The following is a 24,061-nucleotide window of genomic DNA, read 5'->3' as shown; positions in this document are numbered from 1 at the left end:
CCTCAAACTACTACAGTGAAGATTAAGAATTTAGAACGGTGACCATTACAGGTGCTACACCGCCAATGTTTTTTTTATTGAAAGCAGGAACAGACGTATTATTATTTTTCTTCAGCAACAAAAATACTAACTTTACACTATTACCATGATTAAAAAGATTGATTTCTTATTCTACATTAGAATTTAAGTGTTTAACATAATTACTTTATCCCTATGCCCTATATAGAATGAGGTACTGACTGTGCAGTCAGCAAAAGCAAACACTATGGTGGAGCATCATTCACTAGTTAAAATAGTGGTGGTGGGGAACAAATTGCTGAATAAAATAACTACCCTGTAGACATAAATTAAGATACAATGTAACAGTACGTGGTTTAAAGATAAAAGTGATGGATATGTACCAACCTAGTATTATTTTAATTGTTCTGAGTTTGGATAAGTAAAGATCATAATGCTATATAGCAAAAAAGTGATGACCTTAACAAAAATGAAGGCCTTTGACCAGCCTAGCTAGTTTCATGTACGTAGAGCAAACTATGCTACTACAGATTATTCGGATATCATGTTTGGTATCTATAGCTAATTAAAAGTACCAAGTGTAACTAGCTAAATTGGTCTTACAACCTATATAGTTTTACGTGAAAACCCTCAAAAAGCGACATTTGAATATAGATAATTAATCATCATCACGGAAATTACTTACATGTGCTTCAATCTGTAGACGGTTAAGGAATATCCAGTGGATAACTTGAATAGGTTATATACAGGTGCGCAAGGCAGTCCGAACGAAATCGTTGGTGTATTAGCTAGGAGGACGAGCACCACTACGGCGAACCTCAATGTAATCGGAGTCCGAACGTGAGCCGCTATGTACGAACACGCGAATGGCCAAAATATGTGCTAGGTTATTTAAAGAATGTCCGAACGTCATTTTGTGTTCAATGTTTTCTCTATACAGTTATGTTATTGTAGCTGTAATGTAGTGTGTTTAACTCAGGAAACGTAAGCTTTCCCTTTCCAACACTTTTGTATGGGTTGACATTTAAGTATTCGGGTTAACTACATACACAATTGGATTATAGGTAGTTCACTCATTCATCAATTCTAGATTTTAACATGCTATCTTAATCATTGTCAAATGAGTACTCAATTAAGATACAGTGACTGCCATACAAGCAGTTAATGTAATATGAAGACTATTTACACGTAAATATCTTTAAAAGTGACAACCATGTTACTAGTTAAGATAAATGAAGACAGTGTAATTAGTTAGGATAAAGCTGTGTCACTAGTTGACGATAACGTCACAGCCATGACAAGCATATAAAACTAGTCAAGCGTCAGCGAGTCATGTTGGAATATGTTTCAAAGTAATGTCGTTCACACACCGGAAAACAACGAAAAATAACAACTATTTCTTATATCTACATTTCGATAGGTTTTCATAAGAATAGTTATAATAGCAACATGATATTTGTTACTTATCTGACGCTATACGTACGGTTGGAACAGCCTGAGAACTGATTGAATAGTGTAACAACAGATCCAGATTTCGCGGGAATCTGTGTCTTCCGCAACACCACAACATATTCTACATTGGGTTTTTATTCAGTGAGATATTTCAAACATTTACAAGTTGAAATTATATATTTTTTGTATTTTTTTAAATCTTTGGAATTAACTAATTTACAAAATATGAAATTAGTACGTTGATCTCATTCACCGTCTATATATTCCTATGAATAATATTCATAAAAAAGGACTGTCAAATTCCGTTGGTAACGTTCTATGGTGAACACACACCGGGAATGTAAATAACTAGTAATGGCCATTTTAATCAACTGTGATAAATTTGCGAATATAATAAGAACTAATTAGGATGGAATTAAACATAGTATCACTTAAAAACACTGTTAAAATATCAAGCATTTCGCTGATCACAGCGTTATTGATTTAAAAAAAAATTCGACATCACTAACATATTCTATGGTGATCTAACCTGCAATCTAATATCTAAAATATTTTTACTAATGATGATACCGAATGTAATGAGAAATAACGAAAGCAACATTTGCATTAAAGTAAATATAGATATATATACATGTACTTACCTAAATACATCAATCTAGCTATACTGGACAAAATATAGAACACGAAATGTGATAACTAGTCCGAACGCAATCATATCTCATACTCGTGTCCCTACATTGGGCTTTATATAATGGAGCGTGTTGTTTGTAACGGGCGAACACATCCTATATATAACTCTCATGTATACCTGTAAAATATGAATGAAATTGTTTCATAAACGCTATCTTTAAAAAAAAAATATTTCAAAAATTCTCTAAAGTAACGAAATATATACATGTATACATATATGTCTTTAAGAAAAACCCACAAAAACAAACGCCAATCTGCTTAATTTCTGGTTTGAATGACCAAAGCAATGACCATGTAATATGGGGAATGTACATGTACAACTTCTTAAGATATGTTGTTTGCATATACATAATGCCTATGAAAAGTTTAAAAAACAGTTTTTTGTCACTGATTAAAGACCTTAATCCAACAGTCATCTTGTCAAACATGTATGTAACTCAGTTTTAAATAACAGTCACATGTTCTACTTTTTCTTCTAATGTTAATCTGGGAAAACCAGGTATCATCGACATTGAAAGAGACTATGATCACCCAGCGTTTAAAACAGGTAATGATACAGTTAACATGAAATTACGGTATTTTTATATATGTTTGTAGATGTATCTTGTAACCACACAATGTACGATCTCTTTAACACATAAATACTCTACACACTTTGTGTATAAACCCTCGCATTTCCCAGGCGGGAAAATGGGATTGATCGTTTTTATTAATAGTAGAAAATTGTAAAGCATTATTTCGTCAAGAAACATCCCTGGCTATTATCCATCCTGAAAAGTCTCGCTACTAAACAAACGTGTAGATACATATGTATTTGTAATTTAAAGAAAATGAAAACCGAACAATGAGGCCGGTATATACGTGTGGTATTGCTGACATCGAATCTATTTATAGATGTTCTACATTCGGTACGTTCGAATGTTAATTTGTCCTTCAGCTAAAAGTGTAATCAAGAAAGCTTTCACAATGAGAAAAAACGGAGGAATGATATCTGATTAAAATGATAATTTAATTATTAAAGGGCTGCATTTTCAAATAATTTTGGAAAACTTATTTTATGTTGATAAGGACACTTTTTAAATTAAAATGTGTCTGCTTTAAGTTAAATTATGACTTACACTGGAAATCCTGAAGGTCGTCTTAGGAACAATCATGAGGATTCTTCTAACAAAGTTGATTCCTTTTCTATAGAAATTGAACAAATAGTGGACAACATCCGTGTCACTATATAATCTATAGTTCAATTAATCTGATATTTTGGGGTCATGAAATTAACAATGATTAAAACATTATCATTGTTTTAAGAAGTGACCCTCAATCAATAAAGAGTACGTATTTGACGCTACCATATCTGGTAGTCAGAATTTATTGATTTTTAAATTAATATCATTTTCATCACAATTGTCCCCACCCTACACTTCGGGGAAACTTCCGCCCATTGCAATCAATATAAGCATACACATTGTAATTATTTTACCTCATGTTGATAAAGATTGAAAACGTAATCGCAATTCAAAAGCAGCATTCAAATAAATAATCATTAAAAACAGATAAATATTAACCTAAGTTTTAGTCAGTAATTGGACTGGATATGAAAGGTTTAGTCAGTGAGTGGACTGGATATAAAAGTTTTAGTCAGTGAATGGACTGGATATGAAATGTTTAGTCAGTGAGTGGACTGGATATGAAAGGTTGATGAAAGGTTTTAGTCAGTGAGTGGACTGGATATGAAAGGTTTAGTCAGTGAGTGGACTGGATATGAAAGGTTTAGTCAGTGAATGGACTGGATATGAAAGGTTTAGTCAGTGATGAGTGGACTGGATATAAAGGTTTAGTCAGTGAGTGGACTGGATATGAAAGGTTTAGTCAGTGAGTGGACTGGATATGAAAGGTTTAGTCAGTGAATGGACTGGATATGAAAGGTTTAGTCAGTGAGTGGACTGGATATGAAAGGTTTAGTCAGTGAATGGACTGGATATGAAAGGTTTAGTCAGTGAATGGACTGGATATGAAAGGTTTAGTCAGTGAGTGGACTGGATATGAAATGTTTAGTCAGTGAATGGATTGGATATGAAAGGTTTAGTCAGTGAATGGACTGGATATGAAAGGTTTAGTCAGTGAATGGACTGGATATGAAAGGTTTAGTCAGTGAATGGACTGGATATGAAAGGTTTAGTCAGTGAATGGACTGGATATGAAAGGTTTAGTCAGTGAATGGACTGGATATGAAAGGTTTAGTCAGTGAATGGACTGGATATGAAAGGTTTAGTCAGTGAGTGGACTGGATATGAAAGGTTTAGTCAGTGAATGGACTGGATATGAAAGGTTTAGTCAGTGAATGGACTGGATATGAAAGGTTTAGTCAGTGAATGGACTGGATATGAAAGGTTTAGTCAGTGAATGGACTGGATATGAAAGGTTTAGTCAGTGAGTGGACTGGATATGAAAGGTTTAGTCAGTGAGTGATGACTGGATATGAAAGGTTTTGTCAGTGATGGACTGGATATGAAAGGTTTAGTCAGTGAGTGGACTGGATATGAAAGGTTTAGTCAGTGAGTGGACTGGATATGAAAGGTTTAGTCAGTGATGGACTGGATATGAAAGGTTTAGTCAGTGAATGGACTGGATATGAAAGGTTTAGTCAGTGAGTGGACTGGATATGAAAGGTTTAGTCAGTGAGTGGACTGGATATGAAAGGTTTAGTCAGTGAGTGGACTGGATATGAAAGGTTTAGTCAGTGAATGGACTGGATATGAAAGGTTTAGTCAGTGAATGGACTGGATATGAAAGGTTTAGTCAGTGAATGGACTGGATATGAAAGGTTTAGTCAGTGAGTGGACTGGATATGAAAGGTTTAGTCAGTGAGTGGACTGGATATGAAAGGTTTAGTCAGTGAATGGACTGGATATGAAAGGTTTAGTCAGTGAATGGACTGGATATGAAAGGTTTAGTCAGTGAATGGACTGGATATGAAAGGTTTAGTCAGTGATGGACTGGATATGAAAGGTTTAGTCAGTGATGGACTGGATATGAAAGGTTAGTCAGAGTGACTGGATGAAGGTTAGTCAGTGATGATGGAATGAAGGTTTAGTCAGTGATGGACTGGATATGAAAGGTTAGTCATGATGATATGGATATGAAGGTTTAGTCAGTGAATGGACTGGATATGAAAGGTTTAGTCAGTGAGTGGACTGGATGATGGAAGGTTTAGTCAGTGAATGGACTGGATATGAAAGGTTTAGTCAGTGAATGGACTGGATATGAAAGATTTCGTCAGTGAATGGACCGATTATGAAAGGTTTAGCCAGTGAGTGGACTGGATATGAAATGTTTAGTCAGTGAGTGGACTGGATATGAAAGGTTTAGTCAGTGAGTGGACTGGATATGAAAGATTTAGTCAGTGAATGGACTGGATATGAAAGGTTTTGTATGTAGTGAACATGTGAATGTGTCCTCTTTATTTATCCATGTCCTGTCGATACGATATCGTCCCACTATATGTAAATTCCAAAATATGACGTCACAGTATGTCAAAACTACTAGCTATCTGGAGTGTTTCAATGCTATGCTAATACACCGACTCCAGTAAACTACGGAAGAAGCAAGAGATATTATTTTTCTAATGTTTTGAAGTTTATATATATATATATATATATTTTCACCACTTGTCCCCTCTCCCACCACCACTAACACACACACCCTCACCCTCACCGCCCAACCACACATACACACACTCTCCTCTCACTCACACCGTGTGTAGTTGTATTTTAAGTTGCAGGATTTTATTTCAATAATTATCTGATGCGGCCCTGCTCAAATTTAAGACTCTATGACATCTGAAGGATGTAGGGAATTCGATCACTGTGAAAACTATAGTTCGCCCGTTACATTTACAACTAAATGCTCTGTATTATGTGTGTAACATCAATGTAGAGTCTTTGAGTGTGTGTAGCCAAAGACTATTTCCATATTCCATAGAGTACGACAGCCTGTTCATGTAGTTTTACATAAGTTTCCCCGCAAACCAACAAGTGGCTTCTGCGAAACCGTGCGGACAAAATTTATCAAAAAAACAACACCCGCATCGTTTGGGGAAATTAATTATCGACTCTAGATTTCTTCGTTGATGAATTATGAATGTAGTCTAAATAGATAATATTGATCATTGAACACCGACAATAAACATTGACTTTTATTCCACATCGACATGACGTTGAGTGGTCAGCAATAAAGTGACATATTTACAGTATTTATAATATTACATAATCTTCGAATATATGTTCAGGTATATTAAATAAAAGTGCAAATATTTTCAACGTAGACCATGCATAAAACTCATTGTGCATATCAATAACAGAGCAAACATAAAACTCATTATGTATATATACAATATCATAGAGTATACATACAACTCATTGTGCATAATAATCGTAGATCAAACATAAAATCCATGGTGCAAATTTATAACAGAGCATACAAAAATCATTGTGCATATGCTCCGTCTTTGCATGTTACATAGTTAACTCCCTTGCGGTTAGGTATCCATTCTTACGTCATCTTTTGTGAGTGCAATTCACGTCGATACGTATGACGTTACGCTCGCAAACACATGTCGTTAAAATGCAAATACGGAATACAATATAATATATCGTATGGTAGAGATAAAACAAATGGTAGAGATAAAACAAACACATTTTTGCCAATGTGACAAATGACAAAAATATAATCAATGCTGATTTAGTTTGAATCAAAGCATAACAAATCAAGCTTTAAAAAGGAAAAAGTAACATCTGTAATGGGAAATGGGTATCAGAAACTACAAATAGCGTTTTGAAAGACAAATAAAAGTCTCCTTTAAACATAACAATCTGATTAAAACTAGCTCCTCAATGCACTTCATAGCTTAAGCGTATTAAACAGCTGGTTTAATCCGACTGAATGCAGCATGGCCATAAAAGATATTTTAAGGACCTTTACAACAGTAAAATTTATTGGGAATTATTTGTTCTATTAATTTGAGAAAATATAGTTCATTAATTTGACCCCTTTGAATCTAGTCTCTCGGACCTCTATTGCTAGGGTTTAATACTTTTCTTTCAATTCAATTCAAAATATTTTATTGAACAACAAAAGGATTGGATAACAGGCAGGTAGTGCATATATTGATCCTTAATTTCAATAACGCCATCTGGAAGCTCGTCTCACATGTAGGCTTCTAAGTATCTAAGTGATTCTAACCATTATCTCATCCATTTATATTTGTTTGTTTACATGTATAAAAATGTTAAGTTGAAATGAAAATACTCACCCTTTCTGTTTGATACCAATCAAGTTTGTATTCGTAATTTCCATGTATAGGATGATGACATTGACACAAACGATTACTTGGAATCAACTTATTTTCGTGTGCGATTTAATTTCACGTGTCTCGCGAGCAATTAAAAGTCGCGAGGATTAATCACGGCGAAAACATTTCAATCAGAAGTACAGTACAACAATGTGAGACTAACAGGCGAAACTAATAATAAGTCGCCGCGACAATCAATTAAATTACAGTATTCGTGTCAGTGTCATCATGCTATATTTGGAAATGACAGACATAAATAAACACGATTAGAATCAAGCAGGAAGGGTGAGTATTTTAGCTTCATTTACTTTGGGTTAATATCTAGGTTTATTGTATCCAGTTACTGTACAACTGTATAACATATTATATATCCATATAAAAGATTCATGAAATAATCTTTAAATATTATAGAATATTCATCAAAATTATATTCATCAAAATTAGGAGCTGATGCTATAGACACAGATTACATGTAAACTAAATGCATTGGAATTAAGATAGGTTGACTATATATAGTTATTTTTTCGTGTTATAATTGCATTTCATCAATTTTACGAAATAAGGAATACAATAACGAAGAGAGGAGATAAGTTATTTCAAAACGAAAGTATGTCTATAGTAAAATGATATTTTTTTGAAAATTATTTCTATAAATAGATCCATGTAAGGCACTTACAATTATTTGTTCGAGGTTGTAAATATAAACACTTCATGGGTGATATATACTAAAAACCGATTTTGTGCGTAAAAAAGTACATTTAAGGTATATCGCCATCAAGAACTTGATATTATATTAAATCTATTTTAATTACTGCAAACCAAATTTTGTTCGCGTGCGATTTACTTTTTATTTTCGAGATTTGTTTTTTTTCGTGAGATTTTATATCCATGGATTATTATTTACTTTAATACTTTTGAAAGATATTTCAATTCAGGTTTTGAATCCGCGAAAATTAATCTACGACCTTGAGTTCATACTAAAATCGCCAAATTTAGAAGCCGCGAAATAATGTTGGTTTACAGTGCCGTATGTACCTGTACACCCAGGTAGAGGTAACCAGATTAAACAATAATTTAGTTCAATAAATAATCATAGAAAAACAGCTTCTTTTTAATCATACTATTGTATTGAAAACCGGCATCCATGGTTCGCAGTCATGAAATGTATTTTTGTCACAAACTACTAACCTATATATGAGATCATCATTTGACCTACATGTAGCTAAGTGATATTGTCCTCATTACGTATTGAGAATGTACATATCTATAGTAAAAAAGTGAATTTCAATATGGAAAAAAACCCATACATGGTGGATTACTTCTGATTTTGAACTTTTCTTTCAAAAGTCTTGTTGTTCAGAAATTATAAAACAATATGCCCTAATTTGATGCAGTTGATTGTTGCATCATCGGTTTGATCACTAAAACTATACTGCATAATTACATGTTGTAGTATCCCGTCGATGCATAAGTTGACCAAGATTTTCTTTAATGGAGTGACAGTGACTTACTTTTAGCTTATGAGACACATTAGGAGTACTATTATTTGAAAAATCCTGTCAAGCCTCGAACCAAAACGTTTTAGCACACTGGGAACAAGTTTAATTAAAACTTTAATTTGTCCGAGGAGTTCATTTCTTAAATAATGTAAGCATATCAAAGGTATAATATTGACAAATACAAACATGTAGACTGTATAAAAATCAGTTTTGTTAAAAAGTGAAGTACACTTTCGAAAACTACGAGACCAGTTCCAAGCCACCATAATTATAATATTCTTCATGACATTTCCCATTCTGATTTACAAGTATTATCTGTTCCAATGAAAAGGGAAATCCACTTGCAGTTTAACTATGTAAATGTATATCATTTTGTTAGGTAAACTTACAGTCTGTCATAGAAAAACGTGTATAACAATACATTCAGTATTTTGTTAGATTTTGTTCCATACAGATATACACCATTTTTCACATTTTGTACTTGTTAAAAGATTATAAAAATGTCTTCGATGTTAAATCAAGAAAATGTCCAAATTCCATCAATATTAATATAAGATGAACTATTCGTTTAACTTTAAGATGATCTCCTAAACTTTTTTGGTTAAAGAATTCATTTTCCATTTGGAGTTATATTTTGCATACAAATATTTCATCGTAAAATAGTGTTACCACAACCTTAAGCCTTTTGGTCAATTATTATGATGTACAATGACTCATACAATGAAACATATACAGTAAAACCTACCCCACCCACCACCTCTGTATAATGACTATCCGATAATTAGACCACTTTGTAGGGGCCCAAATGACCAATTTCATCACATTTTAACCTGTGTATAAAGACCATCTGGCTATACAGACCTTTTTTTCTCTGCCCTCTGCACATTTGGTGCATGTAGTCAAAATGGAGAGATTTGTACAAAAATTAAAACAAGAGATCCCAGAGGGAACTTGGCGCCCACCAAAGATTGATCTATGTCTGACAAATGAAAGAGGGGTCTTTTCTCTGCTTTTCAAACTTAATCTTCTGTTTTCTGCTTTTCAAAGTTAAACTTCTTTTTTCTGCTTTTCAAATTTTAAACTATCAAAATCCAAGATGGTGGTCGGCCATATCTTGTTGACCGATTGGTCCCAAAATGCAATAGGCAGAACTAGGGCTCTAGAAGAGCCTACATGAAAATATAAGAACGATCCATTCAGTACTTTCTGAGAAAAAGCGGTAACAAACTTTAAATTTCACAATCAGAGATGGTTGCCTGGTGGCTATCTTGTTTACCGATTGATCCCAAAATTAAATATGCGAAACTAGGGCCATAGGGGGACCTACATGATGTCTTTGTTACTTTCTGAGAAATAGCGGTGACAAACCTCAACTATCAAAATCCAAGATAGCCTTTTAGCGGCCATATTGTTTTTCCGATCAGTCTCAAAATCAGTATGGTACTTCTAGGGTCCTAGGGAAACCTACATATGAAAACCAAAATGTCTGCCTGGCGGCCAATTTGTTTTTACCGATCAGTCTGAAAATCTGCATGATACTCCTAGGGCCTTAGGGGAACCTACATATGAAATTTGATGAAATTTGAGAAAGATCCCTTGAGTGCTTTCTGATAAATAGTGGTAACAATCATCAACTGCCAAAATCCAAGATGGCTGTCTTGCGGCCATATTGTTATTCCGATCAGACACAAAATCAGCATGACACTCCGTGTGCCCTATGCAAACCTACAAATGAAATTGAGACAGGCCCCTTTAGTACTTTCTGAGAAATAGCGGTAACAAACATCAACTGCCAAAATCCATGATGACTCTTTCTGAGAAATAGCGGTAACAAACATCAACTGCCAAAATCCATGATGACTACCTGGCGGCCATATTATTTTCACATTCAGTCTGAAAATCTGCATGACACTCTTAGGGCTCTAGGGAAACCTACATATGAAATTTGAGACTTATCCCTTGAGTACTTTCTGAGAAATAGCGGTAACAAACATCAATGACCTAAATCCAAGATGACTGCCTGCAGCTGGCGGCTATATTGTTATTCCGATCAGTCTCAAAATCAGTAGGACACACCTAGGCCTTAGGGGACCTACATATGAAATTTGAGACTGATCCCTAGAGTACTTTCTGAGAAAAACTGGTAACAAACATCAACTGCCAAAATCTTAGATGGCTGCCTGGCGGCCATATTGTTTTCCGATCAGTCTGAAAATCTGCACGACACTCCTAGGGCCCTAGGGGAACGTTAACCTATATAGGAAATTTGAGACAGATCCCTAGAGTACTTTCTGAGAAATAGCGGTAACAAACATCAACTGCAAAAATCCTTGATAGCTGCCTGGCGGCCATATTGTTTTTCCGATCAGTTTGAAAATCTGCTTGACACTGTGCCTTAGGGGAACCTACATATGAAATTTGAGACAGATCCCTAGAGTACTTTCTGAGAAATAGCAGTATCAAGCATTGTTTACGGACGGACGACGGACCACGGACGAAAGGCGATTTTGTTAGCCCACCATCTGACGATGGTGGGTTAAAAGTCAGATGGTGGGCTAAAAAACCCAGATGATTTGGGGAATAAAACTTGGAGCGAACATCAGCTCTACATTGTGATGTATCGTCTTCGTTTCCCAACGAAGGCAGCTTTGCACTGGTCACACATCATACTGCCCGACATAGGCCTTGTAGATATGCAGCAAACATAGCAACTTTTTCCCTTTGTTTTGGCGGAAAATCCCGGTGCAGTGTTTTCTTTATCGTCATTGACATCTTTTCCATCGTCAGAGTCAACATCATCGTCTGCACCACTGCCGTTTTCTATAAAAATAATGATCTTTTTCTTAGATATTTAGTGTTTTACAGCTGGCACTTTTAGGCGAAATAAATTACCTAGTTTAATAGTAATGTCGATATCCATGATACTATTCAACATTACACTTGTACATTTAGAATATGTGAAAGTGGTTACCATTGTAAAACTTGAGAAAAAACGCGCTCGAAAATTTGCACCACATTCAACCAGCAGGATATACACGGTAATTTTATCAGACAAATTAACTCGTACCAACGTTCTCTCTTATACTCAAAATGATATCCATCAGGTCTGGTCCACTGAAATCCCCGTGACCTGTTTAGAGAAAAACAATAATACATTAGCATAATTTTGAAAGTAAGCTGGTCGTTATATTGTAAGACGCTTTAATAAAACTGTCGTCCTATCATCGAGTGCGAGAGGAAGGTAATTCTAATAGCTTCGGCTATAATGATTTTTTCCCCGTCTTTTCTACTACAATATTTTTCTTAAATATTCAACGCCATCTTCTGCGCAAGGTGTAAATAACAGAAACGTATATCAATACTTGCCTTTGGTAGTTTTGAAGATGGTAATCGCCTTCATTATTTCTTTCATGGTGCATCCATTTACGAACACACTTTCAACAGCTATACCTTGGTTGGGACTGAGAGCCTCCATTACAGTCAATAGTTCAGGGCTTTCCGCTAAATGCGACTGGTTCGACGCCATTTTATTGTGTTTGGAAGCCCTGAAATATATTAATGGAAACCTTACTAAGCCAATTTGTGATGTATGATAGCAGTCTGGATCTATCTATTGTTTCATCTAGAAATGGGTGTCCCATTTCCGTTTAAGGAATACAGGAGAATATTGATAAGGTCTAAGATATAGACCAACTATTCAGAGATACTACTTTAGATAAATTTGAATAGATTAATAAAAAAAATAGCTTATTCAAAATTCCAAATTCATTTTGAGACTTTTGTTCTGTAAAATAATTTCGCCGATGTATGTCAGCCAATCAGAAGCGACGTTAAAAACGGCGACGCAATGTTTTTGCTTTATGCGATGATAAAGTAATTTTTAAGCCAATGTAAATATTTGTTACAAGCAAAATTGAATTATTTATTGGTATTGATATTTTAAATGAATATAAACTTAAGGCATATGTGTCTCTAGAACTGTTATTTTATGTAAAGTTGTTTGTCCATTCATCTGACAATTGGCTATAGCAGCAAATGTTTACAACGCTGTAACACATGCGCTGGTAGATTGTTTTTATACTTGAGATATAACACAGGGGCGAAGGAAACGGGGTTAGAGGGTAGTGGGATGGGGAGGGGATTGCCTCCCCGTCCTGTGGAACGGGCAAACATGTCTTTTTGCCCCCTCCCCATTTTCGCCGACTTAAATGTTCTAAAAATGCCCATTTGACAAAATATTAAGGACCTTTGCCCTCCTCCTCCATTACGTTTCATCTTCCTACGCTACTGTATCAACAATGCCCGTTGATGTTTCTGAAAATTACAATTATGGCTCTCTGTTGAGGAACACATCTAGAATTTGTTACAAGCAAGAATAACCAAAACACGATCAAATTATATATACAATATTATACAGAGATGGTTTACAATAGCTAGAATCAACATTTTTAGAAACATGTATGTTTATACATGATAATATTCTAGAAAGTTCTATAACCTAAATTAATGATATGAACTGTATAGGATGTATTGATAATATAGCTAAAGGATTATGCCCCTTATTTAACAACTAGATGTAATAAGTGTAATACATAACACACCCCTCCTTAAAGAAAAGCAGGTTTTCTTGAAAAGGAAACTTCCTTGAAAAATCAAGTAACATTCAAATGCTGGATAAAGCATTTGCCAGAATATTGTCTTTTCCTTTTATATGGGGGTTCAAAATTTCGCAAGTTGGCTGACCCCACGGGGACCTGAAAGCGGGGCCAAAAGGGGTCAATATGGCGACTTTACTATAAACAATTTCTCTGAAATGTATCATTGACTTACACTTATAGTCATACGATATTGATAGCATCATTATATGGTAGAGGTTCAAAATTTAATAAATCGCCTGTTCAATTTGGCTATTTCTGATTATAAGCGTTTTTGTGATAATTAGTAAAAAAATCAGCTCTTTTTTTTATTATACCGAACACAATACAACAAATCCATAAATGTGTTAAATCAACAAGCTATCTAAATGTCTGGTAAAAGAACTCATAAAGATATTTCCCAACAACGTTGCTAACTTCGTCGGGCTGCAAAAAATAAATAACTAAATAAATAAAATAAGAAATAACAAAAGAAAAATAAGCAACAGGGTTGCCATTTTTGGATGACGTTGCAGACGTCAATTTCCGGTCACGTGAGAAGCCGACAATAGGTTATTTCCCTCGCCTTCCAATTCCGATGAAATATCTAACTTATTCAATGTCATGTAATCAAGTTTAATCAAATCAGAACATTCTAAATGAAAGTGAGATATGATAATATATATTATCAAAATTATAAATTAAATTATCAGCGTATGAAAACAATATGCTCCTAACGAAAACACCATTTTTATTTCCGATATAATTTGATGCCATGTATATTATGTATGTAATGATTTGCTATTCATATACCGGCAGTACTGTGGAGTTAGTGTGTTTGATATAACGGCTATGTCATACATTTAGATGTGTTTAATATGACGGCGATGTCATATATTTAGATGTGTTTGATAACGGCGTTGTCATACAGTTAGATGTGTTTGATATAACGGCGTTGTCATACAGTTAGATGTGTTTGATATAACGGCGTTGTCATACAGTTAGAGATGTGTTTGATATGTGTTTGATATGTTTGATATAGGTATGATGTCATACAGTTAGAGATGTGTTTGATATAACGGCGATGTCATACAGTTAGAGATGTGTTTGATATAACGGCGATGTCATACAGTTAGATGTGTTTGATATAACGGCGATGTCATACAGTTAGAGATGTGTTTGATATAACGGCGTTGTCATACAGTTAGAGATGTGTTTGATATAACGGCGATGTCATACAGTTAGATGTGTTTGATATGTTTGATATAGGTATGATGTCATTCAGTTAGATACCTTGTGTAGAAATAGTGATAACTCGACCCATTGAAGATTCAATCAACTCGAAGCCCTAGTTCATAAAAAGGGAGATTATGCAAGGCTATACTTATTCATAAATGACTAACGAGCTAAGCTAACATGGTTTTTCTTTGCTTAATGTTAAAAATGTATTTAGGAATGAAGATTTTTATAGCTAAAGCAACATTTGGAAATATGTAATATATGATCATGACAAGAACAGTTACAAACTTACCTGGTATACCTTATTCTGTGAAGTCCTATCAATATTCACCAGATTGTGGCGATCATTTCATCATCATATGTTAATCTATTAATAGACCGTCCGAACTTCCGCGTTTTGCAGAAAAGCGGGAATTTCCTATTATATACTTTAGGCGCAGAGCGTGTGCATGAAATTTGTTGTGTTGTATTTAGATAGGGGTAGCTGGAAAATAGGGGGGATCGAAAGTTGTGTGTGGGAGAATATCATAACATTCATTAAATCGCTTCCAACACACTTGAAAAGTGGTCCGATTGACGTCCTTTTATTTTTCTACGTATGGTTCAATCAAATAATCTAGTTACGAAGCCAAATGGGGTCTCCAGAAATTTCAATAAAGCCTAAATGCACTGAGAGTACTATACTTCATCTATTTGAATACAGTTTTTCTTAATATGAATGGCAGAAGTTGGCAATGGCTTCAACATGAAATTTAAAAACGGCAAATATTAAAATGGAAACTGGGAACATGAAATTCCACTAAATAAAGGCTGTTGTATAGATTTTAAGTTACATAATAATAGCCATGCATTATGACATACACACCTCCGCTTTAGACAATAAGCTGCTATCAACTCTACTGGATACAGAGTTTATTTGATCCTCTAAATATTACTGGGTTTGGATTTCGTCCGAAAATAATTCTTGTATGAAATCCGAACAGTGTACAATTATCATAACGGGCGAACTTCTATGATTATGTGAATAATCCATGTGACATATTAATTAGCTGCTCTAGATTTCTTCATTATGAATGCATTATAAATAAATGATATAGACAATTGAATAATAAAAATAATAATTGACTTTATTCCACATGGATATCACTTTGAGTCTTTGACTCTTTTCACAAATGGCCAATATTTACAGCATTTTATAATTACATTATCACAACATATATGTTCATTTATATTTTAAAGATGTTTTTATTTTTGCGTTTTACACTAACATATTTTTCCACTTGTGCCTGAAATATTTTCGCGGTGGGCAATCCTAATTCCCAGTATTCCGACGATTTCATCACGCTATATATGGAAATGCAAAGTACATTGTTAGAATCAAGCAGGAAGGGTGAGTATTTTAGCTTCATTTGCTTTGGGTTATGTTTATTGTATCCAGTTACTGTAAAACTGTATAACAAATATATTCATATAAGACAGTCCTAAAGTAATGTTTAAATATTCTAGGACATTCATCAAATTGAAACCGTTTGTGTAGAAGCTGATGCATAGACAATATGTTAACCAAATGTATTGAATTTATATTATTTTGACTTTATTTTTTCAAAATGCATTCCATCACTTATATGAACAAACGAAAAGATATATAATAACCAAATCAGAAGATAAGCTATTTCAAACAGAAATTTGCTGTAATAAAAAACGAGTTTTATTAGCTGGTTCTATAAATAGATCCATGTAAGGCACTTACAAATGTTTATAGTCGTGTACAAAAATACTTCATGCCATAGCGTGTTCAACCACATAATTATAAACGAGTATACGATATCACTGAAACTAAAGTAGCATGTTCAATTATAAATAAGCCATATTTACCTTAATTTGATTGTAATGTTCAAATGTCCAAAGTCGACTTCGAAATTCGAAGTATAATTAGATCCATGTAAGGCACTTACAAATGTGCATAGTCGTGTATATATGTACCTAATGCAATAGCGTACTGAACCACATACATTGTATTTACCAACGAGTATACAATATCACTGAAACAAATCTGCTATATTTGGAAATGACGAACACAAACTTCATTGGTATAAAAAGGTGAATACTTTCGCTTCATCTACTTTTGGTTCATGATTATGTTTAAAATGTGTATCAAATTACAGTATTACTGTATAACAAATGAGAAGATAAGCTATTTTAAAAAGAAATTTTGTGTAAAGTTAAATGAGTTTTATTTGTTGTTTCTATAAATAAATCCGTGTAAGACATTAACAAATGCTTACCTTTACGTCTCTTGGTGACTAAATAACCTCGTTTACATTATGCAATCACAATACTAAAGATCAGTTAATATGAGAGAACACTTCGTAAATATTTATAACAAAGGCAATTCTGAAAACTTCTAAATCATTCTTCTGTAATCAAAATTCAAATTCGCTTCCAAGCAGTTAATATATAATTTCATCTTCAGGTAATGAATGTACTGAGTGAAAGTTAGATCATCTAAACATATTGGCTATAATCATCCAAAATTTATCCCTAGTATTGCTAATAAAGTTACAACTCATTATAACATGTTTGGTAATATCCTGATAGATCATACCACCTTTATGACAAAGTTTTGTTGAGTTTCGCTTCTCATTTATACAATTTAGTTCATTATAAAATGTATCTTGTCTCTATGAACAGGGTATTTCTTGGATATCAACTACAAACAGTGTACAAGTAGTTGTAACGTATCATGAATATTTCTATTTGCTAAAGTTTGATCATTTCAGATATGTTACCTGAAATAATTTTCGTTTTATAAATATTACTGAGTTTAGGATTTTATCCGACCAGGTTGTTAAGTAAAATGTTTAAAATGTAACGGACGAACATTTAAAATATAACTTATTCAATGTGAGGAAACCACGTGACCGATAGGTTTATTTATAGATACCACTGAGACGGCTTAATATATATATATATATGTACATCTGCTTATTTATCAAATATGAATGGATTCGCTTCATATATGACCTTTGGTTTTCAATAGAAAATGTTTTTTTCAATCTTTTGAAAATGAAAAAAAAATAATAGAAATTACCTGCTCAAATGACGCTTAGGTTAAACGATAGTGTGTTCATGTTATCATTATTTATCGTCTTGTTGACGAAAATAAATACTTTAAATTTCGGAATTTGATTACAAATTGTAACATGAAGTGTTGCTAAACACAGGGGGTCGAAAGTGTCTTGCTATGCGAAGCAAATATAGCGTCGAAAGCTCCGTTTTGAGTATCAAAAGTGATTTGGATCTTCTATGCTTCATGCAACAAATCTATAAATATTGCGTTTCGGTGACAAAGTGATTGCAGTTTCTAAAGAATGTCCTCATTTAGTCAAATAAATCTATAGAAGAAAACCCACGAGAGTTTCAGGTAAAAAAACTGCTCCATGGCCCTGTATGAGGCTTGATTTTGCTGGATGTGAAATTGTACATATGTAGATCGTTAGAACAGCCGTATCATAAACAGAATCCTGTAAAATAACCTATCAATTAATTTTAACCTTGATTCTACTGTGAGAAATGACTGAATTCACCAGTATACCACGTCTGTCTATAGCGTACGATAGTGTTATTGCATAGTGGATAGTTTTGACTAATTTAATTATCATGCACATTAAATAATAATTCAATTTTGCTTGTTACGAGCATTTTCATTGGCTTAACAATTTACTTTATCAGCCCATAAAGGAAAAAATGGCGTCGCGGTTTGTAACGTCGCTTCTGATTGGCTGAGATGACGGCGTAATAACTTCATAGACAAAAGAGTCCCAAAATGAATCTTAAATGTTGAAGAGATTATCTTTAGTAAATTGAATTATAAGGATTAATTTGAATAGATTTTTTATGTTATGGAGATATAACACAAAAATCTGAGTGTACTCTCATCATCAACCGCTTCGCGGTTTATTTAGAGTACACTCAGATTTTTGTGTTATATCTCCATAACATAAAAAATCTATTCAAGTTAATCCTTAAATACATTAATAACTGTGGTGTGCTTATTGAACTAGATCACTGGTTACCATGTACATGTAATTGTATAAGATAAAATGATACACATGCATAAACCTGTGCATATAATATCGTTTAAATATAGTCGTTTAAAAGATAATTATATGTGCATTGTATGTGTGTGCTGACCATGTATTTGTAACTGGTTTAGATATCACATCTAACAATATTAATGAGTTAGAAAAGTTATTATCATGCCACCAGATTACAAAAATATGACTGTTGGCATGATAAGTCAGAAAACATAATTACATCTACAAACAATCAAGCAAGCGTTGTTAAAAATAAAGACTATACTCTGAGTATACTCGCTGAATTTGCAAGAATATGAATTTGCAAGAATAAAAGAAGTTAATATCAATTTTATCATGAATAATCTTGTTTGTTTGTTTGATTAATTAACGTCCTATTAACAGCGATGATCAAGTAAGGACGAACTAATCTATTTACTAAGTTGTATCCAAACAAAGCGTTTAGCTCTATAGATACATGTACTTTTAAGTGTAATACTGTATATATAGAGAAAATATATAGAGATCATGATCTCTGTCATCCAATGGCATACTGCAATTTGAAAATACAAATTCAAAATCAAGTCACGTGTTAGTGTTATATCCCAAATTCTTAGAAAGCACTGTATTAATGTTGGAAAAGACGAGAAGCGTTCATGTAGCGGTGAAATCGGTAGTATACAATGTAAGGTAAGCATAGTTATTTGTAGAACACATTTAATGGTATTCAGAGTATATTCTCTGCATGTTTGAGCAGTCCAGCGTCACCAATAGCACATACAAATGTACAATATAAATGTAACACTGCTCGAATGGACACACACCCGGGTACGTTGTTACAAGCGGGAAATTGGTATTCATGTGTAAACCGTTACAGAAGTATGTGTATGATATATGGACTGTTTTTTTTTATCTTAACGAACGAACAGAAAGTCGTTGATATGTTCCACACTTCTATCTAGATATAACGTAGTAGTAATTAGGTAGTTAAAGGTATATTTCACGATTAACAATAAACCAAATGATAAGTAGGTCGATTTTTATTATACGGTTCGACTGGTTGGACTAGTTGTTCGTTTATGAATTAATGACGGATCTGGCGATTTTATATTGTTTTCAGACGAGCATTGACAGGTCTGTATAAAAAACTGCAAGTCCGTCAGGATTTTTGATTGAAATAATTACTTTAACCGGTTGGCCGAATTTATGAACGAAAACGGCCTATATTCTTGTAGCTCTCAGGGTATTTCCAAGGTATCTATTTATAGACTAGAGTGAATATATATGTACCCGGTCTACTAACGATATCACTTTATCTGCTTTTATAACAGACCTTATTTAACGCTTTATAGACATGCATTTAACTTTGAGTAAAACTATTTTACTTATTTGCTTGTTTTCTCTAATACAAGGGCTCTCTGACTATAACAGTGAATTTATAGTACGTCATGCCATTTTGGTGTGTGTTGTAACCAATCATATGGTATCATTTGCATAGAAACGAGTCGACCCTTAGAAACGAAGTATATACACACGTGGTTTAGGAGGACATTTAATATATGCTTAACTGGGGTAAGTATTATAAAAAAGATAACTATTCCTTATGAAAGAGATTTGTTGTCTTAAAATCTAAACGTTACATGTACCTGCTAGTTCGGATTGACACAACATGTGTTGGATCTTTCCGGTCACAAGAGGAGATTGAGCTGATCAGTTCAACAGATCGTTCACACAGTTTAACTTAATATTGACAGAAACTGCTTGCAAAGCTAGATACGTCTTTGTTATATCAAAATAACTTACATTATGGAAATTATTTTGCCTCTTTATATTTAGATTTATTATTGAAACTGGTACACATGCCGCAACATTCATCAAATGCAACGAAAGAAAAAATAGTTAACAATATTGGTTAATATATGAATCTCCTTATTTACAGCTCAATGCATTTCAGCTAATATATGTATAGCTATATAAACAAATATCTGTGTTTATAATTACATCTAATTGATACTCCTAATGTGGAAAAGACATTTAGAAGATATGATACATTTGTTGTACATATACTCACGAATTCTCCTTGGTACACCAATCGATGTGAATTCCGACTACGATCGCTACAATAATTGTGATACTGTAACACGAATTAAATAAAGAATTTTAAGTTGACATCTTGTCAATCAGTGTAATGCAGATGAAGTTATCGTAGTTATATAATAAAATCAATTATCTCTAGAACATATATTGATACATATCATCGGATTGAGTCCTCTTTATTCTAGGGAAGATTGTGTATTAAATTAATAGTCCCCAAAAGTATGCTTTAGCTGACATTTAAAACTTTCATTGAAAAATCATTTAATGTAATGTAATTTAACATTCAAAATCTTATTTCTGTAAATGTTGAATTTATTGCATTTATTAAATTATCCCCAGGATTAATAAGTCTCATCTGCGTTCTCAGACCAGTTGAGCTAAAATGTTTTTAAAAGTTATGACATTAAGGCGTGAAAAAGTTATTTATACAGCAAATAAAGCAACATTTGAATACTTGATTAAATAACACAGACAAGTGATATATATATATACATACCGGAGGTTTAGTAAGAAGCCTCACTATAAAATAAACCCGGTGTTCTTCAGGCATGTGTTCCCGGTAGGTGTACTGAACATAAAACACAATGTACACATATAATGTAGGACAGCTTACAGTGGGTCGATGACATCATAGTTTGATGCTCGTCCGTTACGACATGCATTAATTATATTCTTCATTTAACAATTAAAATTGCTGTGTACTCGTGGATCTTTTAATACATGTCCACTAAAATGTGATATAATCGATCGGGTTGAGGTGGGTGCATGGTTGTAACCTTACACTGTGTTACTTTCTGTCATGCTTTTTCAGACGTTTCAATTAGTAATAGAATTATAGAAATATTGTTTATTTAATGGACTGAACATTGATTTATCCTGCACTAGTTTCGATTTTATATGTAAACAAATATACGTAGGAAAATCATATATCCATCCCTAAAACAGTAAATGCATCTTATTCAATAACATTAGACGCTCGACATTGAGAAACTTCTGATAGGCAATATCAACACGACGTAATGATCAAAAATGTCTCGTCGTGCTATACCTCTAACATTGTTGGAGTAGAAGCAAGGTCATGGTGAAATAACCCGTATGATATATTATGTATAGACATGACGATATATCCGCTGCACGAGAAAGGTCTGGAAACTGCGAAGAACATGCGAGTATACCAAAACCTAGTTAGTAGTATATTTTTTTGTTGAAGATTTGTTTCATAATTTGTAAATCAATCGTTTCTTCATTTATTTGAACTCACATTAAGTCATTTTACAAGAACATTTATCATACATTTTGCATGGCGTGTTTACATGAAGCCGTACAGTTGTGTGCTGTCATCATATATAATCCATAATAAATACAAAATGTAAATCATAAATATTGGGTATTCGTAAAAAAATGACACCTGTGATTTTTGCTTTCACTTCAATTAAGATTTATGTGTTTTTAACTTTCAATATATAGTGTTTTCATAGGCAAATGTTTGTTTTCGTCAGTTGCTTGATTCATATAGTGACGAAACACTCAGAATGTAAATATATATATATTTAGATTTCTATATTTAGAATATGGCATTCCCATATCATAAAAATAGGATGCAGGATCACACTCCTTCCAAATCGTCTGGTGTTGAATCAATCTGATTAAAATACAGATAACCATTATACACTATGTAGTGTATCTAATGGTGATATGTATTTTAATCAGATTGGTAAAATACAGATAACCATTATACACTATGTAGTGTATCTAATGGTGATATGTATTTTAATCAGATTGGTGTTGAATAGACAAACAAATCAATTTTAATTTTCTGTTAATGGTGTTAAATACAGCCTTTTGTCACAGTTATGTTTCTACATTTAGATCAACATACACAATATGTGAAATAATCGCATCTTATATGTACATTATGTAGTACCTTTGTATCAATCGTATGAATAGGCGCAACACCTATAAGTTAAAGCTGATATATAATGTACATGTACATTTTATTTTGTTTCTGAAAGTAGCCATGAAAGTAGGTCAATATTTATTGAATATATTTGATGATGACTCCTTTTATATACTTATCTATAAATGTCTACCACTTAGTGTATTTTTGTTATAATGTATGTTCTACACAACATATTTACGATGTATATCTACAAATGTACTGATATGGGTCATCGATGTACAATTATGACTTATATTTTTGTGGAAATGCCCAGCGGCACAGTATAACAATTGATTTGTATCACTTAGCTTTTAATACTATATTACGAGTTTTAAACTTAATCGTGATGTAGTCAGTATTTGTCACTATTTTGGATATATATATATATCGTCCCTCGATATTTAATAAACGTATGCGAGTGCTGATTAATGGAACTGAGATTGAGAAAGTGCAACTGGAATTTTGTAAAATGATTTTATGTGTTAAAATATCCACTTTATAACAAAATAACAATTTTTTGTACACTAACACAATATCACGGGCGTTAGAGCTCCACGGGATATGTACATGTAGACAGCTTCTGCTATTCATAGCCGCTATGAAAATTAGAAAAAATACATTCAATCCATATGCTTACATTAGAATAATTTATGAAAATAAAAATTATTGAAAGATTATTATATTATATTTAAAATTATGACACCCATATACAACGAGAAACGAGATTTAATGGAACTGCTGGATGACAAAGTCGTTCCACAACGTCGCGTTTTCAAGCTTCCGCCTTCCCGTCGACCTTTTATTGCAAATGACTAACGATGAACAAGAAATATAGTTAAAATAAAATTTGATTGTCTTATAGTAAACCTTAGTTGATTCTATGTCAAGAAACAACACATTGAATATAATATATTAAAATATTGTGGGGGACTGTTTTTTTATTGATATGAAACTGGCGTGATGTTTGAAATCAGCTGATCGATGCACGAGAATCGTTGTATTCATAATTTATTCATAGAATTTTTTTTCGTCATTTGGTTGATTCATATAGTGACGAAACACTCAGAAAG

General features: G+C 33.3%; 1 protein-coding gene across 4 annotated transcripts in view; it reads right to left on the bottom strand.

The window, feature by feature from the left end:
- LOC138332601 (uncharacterized) overlaps positions 1–24,061 on the bottom strand; it is a 338,301-nt gene that overhangs the window by 312,370 nt on the left and 1,870 nt on the right. Inside the window, exons 2-6 of one of the 4 annotated variants that reach the window (XM_069280637.1) lie at positions 21,549–21,620; positions 21,027–21,089; positions 12,373–12,551; positions 12,074–12,136; positions 10,823–11,826 (exon numbers count right to left, since the gene is read on the bottom strand). The exons of 1 other annotated variant lie outside the window; for it this stretch is intronic. In XM_069280637.1, coding sequence (XP_069136738.1) covers positions 11,612–11,826; positions 12,074–12,136; positions 12,373–12,532 — 438 coding nt within the window. In that variant the 5' untranslated portion in view covers positions 12,533–12,551; positions 21,027–21,089; positions 21,549–21,620 and the 3' untranslated portion in view covers positions 10,823–11,611. Of the gene's footprint in view, positions 1–10,822; positions 11,827–12,073; positions 12,137–12,372; positions 12,552–15,171; positions 15,908–16,754; positions 16,914–21,026; positions 21,090–21,548; positions 21,621–24,061 lie in introns of those variants that run through there. 2 more of the 4 variants (XM_069280630.1, XM_069280644.1) reach the window with 2 other exon arrangements.

Source organism: Argopecten irradians, chromosome 1, assembly GCF_041381155.1.
Source record: "Argopecten irradians isolate NY chromosome 1, Ai_NY, whole genome shotgun sequence".
Lineage (NCBI taxonomy): Eukaryota > Metazoa > Mollusca > Bivalvia > Pectinida > Pectinidae > Argopecten > Argopecten irradians.
Note: the sequence above shows the minus strand (reverse complement) of the source record. Positions and strands in the feature narration are given on the sequence as shown.